The sequence below is a fragment of the Engystomops pustulosus genome, chromosome 8 (genome assembly GCF_040894005.1).
Source record: "Engystomops pustulosus chromosome 8, aEngPut4.maternal, whole genome shotgun sequence".
In the NCBI taxonomy this organism is placed as follows: domain Eukaryota; kingdom Metazoa; phylum Chordata; class Amphibia; order Anura; family Leptodactylidae; genus Engystomops; species Engystomops pustulosus.
The window spans coordinates 2,606,945-2,611,744 of NC_092418.1; the positions used below are offsets into that span (position 1 = coordinate 2,606,945).

The window sequence follows — 4,800 nt, forward strand, 5'->3', positions numbered from 1 at the left end:
GTGAAGTTTCTGCTCTTGTTCCTGGTGGAATCATCAGCAGTAATTTCCTGCAGAACTTGTGCGGCTCCTGAGATCATCCCCCAGAGGAGGGAGAGGATTATAGAGGCAGCGGAGGTGGAGGCGGCCGCTCTCTGCCGCACAGGTGAGTCAGGTCTCCACAGCTCCGTCTGCTGCAGGGACCTGGGGGAAGCACCTGTACCAGACTTCTGTACCAGATACAGCTCATGCAGGTCCTTTGTGATCGAGGTCCTTTGTAGGGACTTTACTGTCCCATTTGTAGGGGCCGTCACACAGACGAGGAACATCCACATAGTCACACAGTGCAGGAGCCAGGAGGGACAAGGGGTCTGCTGGTGGGGGGTGCCCTGGCCATGTGACCCGGAGCGCCAGGCCCTGCTGCTGGGGGGTGCCCTGGCCATGTGACCCGGAGTTCCAGGCCCCCTGGGTGCTGTGTGCAGGACCTTTTAGCCTGAACTCCTCTCCTGCCTGCATGTGCTTGTGCATATGGCTGCATGTATGTGTGTGTAGCTATTAAGCCATTGGTGATGTTCTGCAGCAGCTGAGGAGTGTATTATGAGGTTCTGCAGCAGCTGTGGCGTGTATTATGAGGTTTGCAGCAGCTGTGGTGTGTATGATGAGGTTCTGCAGCAGATGAGGTGTGTATGATGAGGTTCTGCAGCAGCTGAGGTGTATTATGAGGTTCTGCAGCAGCTGATGAGTGTATTATGAGGTTCTACAGCAGCTGAGGAGTGTATTATGAGGTTCTGCAGCAGCTGTGGCGTGTATTATGAGGTTTGCAGCAGCTGTGGTGTGTATTGTGAGGTTCTGCAGCAGATGAGGTGTGTATGATGAGGTTCTGCAGCAGCTGAGGTGTATGATGAGGTTCTGCTGCAGCTTAGGTGTGTATGATGAGGTTCCGCAGTAGCTGTGGTGTGTATTATGAGGTTCTGCAGCAGCTGAGGTGTGTATTATGAGGTTATGCAGCAGCTGTGGTGTGTATTATGAGGTTATGCAGCAGCTGTGGTGTGTATTGTGAGGTTGTGCAGCAGCTGAGATGTGTATGATGAGGTTCTGCAGCAGCTGAGGTGTATGATGAGGTTCTGCTGCAGCTGTGTTGTGTATGATGAGGTTCTGCATCAGCTGTTGTGTGTATTATGAGGTTTTGAAGCAGCTCTTGTGTCTATTATGAGGTTCTGCAGCAGCTGATGCGTATTATGAGGTTCTGCAGCAGCTGATGTGTATTTTGTATGATCTCAGGGACCTGCAGCACAGATAGTCCTCATGTATGACCTCAAGGACCTGCAGCACAGATAGTCCTCATGGATGACCTCAGGGACCTGCAGCACAGATAGTCCTCATGTATGACCTCAGGGACCTGCAGCGCAGATAGTCCTCATGTATGATCTCAGAGACCTGCAGCGCAGATAGTCCTCATGTATGACCTCAGGGACTTGCAGCACAGATAGTCCTCATGTATGATCTCAGGGACCTGCAGCGCAGATAGTCCTCATGTATGATCTCAGGGACCTGCAGCACAGATAGTCCTCATGTATGATCTCAGGGACCTGCAGCACAGATAGTCCTCATGTATGATCTCAGCACAGATAGTCCTCATGGATGATCTCAGGGACCTGCAGTGCAGATAGTCCTCATGGATGATCTCAGGGACCTGCAGCACAGATAGTCCTCATGTATGATCTCAGGGACCTGCAGCACAGATAGTCCTCATGTATGATCTCAGGGACCTGCAGCACAGATAGTCCTCATGCATGATCTCAGGGACCTGCAGTGTAGATAGTCCTCATGCATGATCTCAGGGACCTGCAGTGTAGATAGTCCTCATGGATGACCTCAGGGACCTGCAGCACAGATAGTCCTCATGGATGATCTCAGGGACCTGCAGCACAGATAGTCCTCATGGATGATCTCAGGGACCTGCAGCACAGATAGTCCTCATGGATGATCTCAGGGACCTGCAGCACAGATAGTCCTCATGGATGATCTCAGGGACCTGCAGCACAGATAGTCCTCATGGATGATCTCAGGGACCTGCAGCACAGAAAGTCCTCATGTATGATCTCAGGGACCTGCAGCACAGATAGTCCTCATGTATGATCTCAGGGACCTGCAGCACAGATAGTCCTCATGTATGATCTCAGGGACCTGCAGCACAGAAAGTCCTCATGTATGATCTCAGGGACCTGCAGCACAGATAGTCCTCATGTATGATCTCAGGGACCTGCAGCACAGATAGTCCTCATGTATGATCTCAGGGACCTGCAGCACAGATAGTCCTCATGGATGACCTCAGGGACCTGCAGCACAGATAGTCCTTATGTATGATCTCCAGGACCTGCAGGACAGATAGTCCTTATGTATGATCTCCAGGACCTGCAGGACAGATAGTCCTCATGTATGATCTCAGGGACCTGCAGCACAGATAGTCCTCATGTATGATCTCAGCACAGATAGTCCTCATGGATGATCTCAGGGACCTGCAGGACAGATAGTCCTCATGGATGATCTCAGCACAGATAGTCCTCATGGATGATCTCAGGGACCTGCAGCACAGATAGTCCTCATGTATGATCTCAGGGACCTGCAGCGCAGATAGTCCTCATGTATGGGCCAGTATGTTACTTGTAATAATGCAGATTTATGATCCACACAGCTCCACATATGGTCAGGAGAAGAGACATGCCAACAAACATCACTGAGTTCTTTCTCCTGGGATTCTCAGACCTTCCTCTTCCATTACAGGCCACAATATTCACCTTCTTTCTGTGCGCCTACATCCTCACGCTGGCCGGTAATGGTCTCATCATACTGACTGTGTCCCTGGAATCTGTTCTCCAGACTCCAATGTATTTTTTCCTGAGGAACTTATCTTTCCATGAACTTTGCTTCACCACTGTCACCGTTCCCAAGGTCTTGGAGAACTTCCTGTCGAAGGAGCCGTCCATTTCGTTTTTGGCCTGTGCCATTCAGATGTTTATATTTTTTACCATCGGAGTGTCAGAATGTGTTTTTCTGGGGGTCATGGCCTTTGACCGGTACATGGCCATCTGTCAGCCATTAAGATACACCTCGGTGATGAGCATCAGGATGTGTTGTCAGTTGACTGTAGGGTCATGGGTTATTGGATCTTTGGTGTCTTTAGGACAGACAAGTTTTGTCTTTAGCTTGCCGTATTGTGGGTCCAACCGCATTGCCCACTTCTTCTGTGACATCCCTCCGCTCCTCAGCTTGGCTTGTACCAACACATTCATCAATAAGCTCTCGGTCTTCATCGCCTGTGTGTGCGGAGCTGGGGTCCCATTTCTGCTCATCCTCTGCTCGTATATCAACATATTGACCTCCATCCTCCAAATCCACTCCTCAGAAGGACGACACAAAGCTCTGTCCACCTGTAGCTCACACTTGGCGTCCGTCATCCTTTTCTATGGCACTGCCATGTTTACCTACCTCCGCTTGGGCACCTATGGCTCTGATGACAATGACAGAATGATCTCTCTCTTCTATTGTCTCGTCATACCCACCATAAATCCTCTAATCTACAGTCTGAGGAACAAGGAGATGAAAATGGCCCTCAGAAAACTTATTTTCCAAAGATTGAAGTGATCATCTACTGAATCAGTGACGTTCTAAACAAACCTTACTACACCACCTCCGCTTCTAGGCTTCCCAGGTAAAGTTGGACATACGCTCCTGACTCTGGAAATTATATTAGGGGAGTCTCTAATCTTCATCCAGTCTCATGTGCGGCATCATTACATGTTCATCTATGTGAGATTCATGACTGATCCTCAAAATCCAAAAGCCCAGGGCTGTGAGAAACCATATTTTTCTCCAGACGCCATCTTGTCCTCTGTCATGAATTTTATGATTCAGCCGCCATCTTGTGTAATCTGCCTGCTTGTCCTTGACTCCTGTTATTCTGTTCTTTCCTCAGCCCGTTGCTTCTGCTTATCTTATTTTGAGGATTTCGGAGCCTTCTTCTCAGTACATTTTGTAGCTGGGATAGTGATAAAATTCTGTTTCCCTTGAGTCTAGTGTTTTTCCAGAAGAAACAATACATAAAGTTAATTTTAGAAAATAGGGAGGCTCTGGTATATTCAAGATAACCTATAGCATTTTAGTATTCTATCACCTTTTCACGCCCCTATGCAGGATATTTCTGTTTTCTATATACACGGCTCTGCAGCCTAATAAAGTGTGACTTTGAGAGCAGCTTATAACCTGTCTGTGTCTTTTCTGTGTTATGTATCTCAGCGCTGGGAACAAAGATCTATAAAAGTGGAGATCACCTTACAATTGTAGAAGGGCTGTTGGAGCCCTGGAAAAAATATCTAACAGGGCCAAGGTCTGCAGATCGTCCTTCTGTCAAATAAACTTGACAATGGGGCAGATCTACTTACCCGGTCCTGTCGCGATCCCGCGGTGCATTGTCCGACGAGGATTTGGGTCTGGCGCGATTCACTTAGGTCGTGTGCCCGAGTTCCTGCATCTCTCGCTTCTGCGCCGAGGTCCGCCAGAATTCACCTTCTTCTTCCTGGTGCATGTAAGTGCGGGTCTTGCAACACAATTCTAAATGTTGAATCTTGCGCCTAGTCCGAATCGGTCGCATTGTCCGATGGCCGACCAAAATCCTTGAGCAATTCGGCGCAAAACGGAAATCCCCGGGAAAGCCGACGAAAATGCGTACGAAGGGCCCTTAGTAAATGTGCCCCACTGTCTTGGGTGTGGAAAGGTGCAAAAATGTACAGTGTTTTCTCTGGAAGAAAAACATATTTCCCTGAG

At 48.8% G+C, this 4,800-nt stretch overlaps 1 protein-coding gene across 1 annotated transcript; it reads left to right on the forward strand.

Annotated features, from left to right (window-relative positions):
- The first annotated feature begins 2,697 nt into the window (after nt 1-2,697).
- On the forward strand, nt 2,698-3,621 carry LOC140075614 (olfactory receptor 10AG1-like). Its single transcript, XM_072121726.1, has one exon. It carries the CDS (start codon nt 2,698-2,700, stop codon nt 3,619-3,621), a length of 924 nt encoding a protein of 307 aa, XP_071977827.1.
- Nucleotides 3,622-4,800: the final 1,179 nt, after the last annotated feature.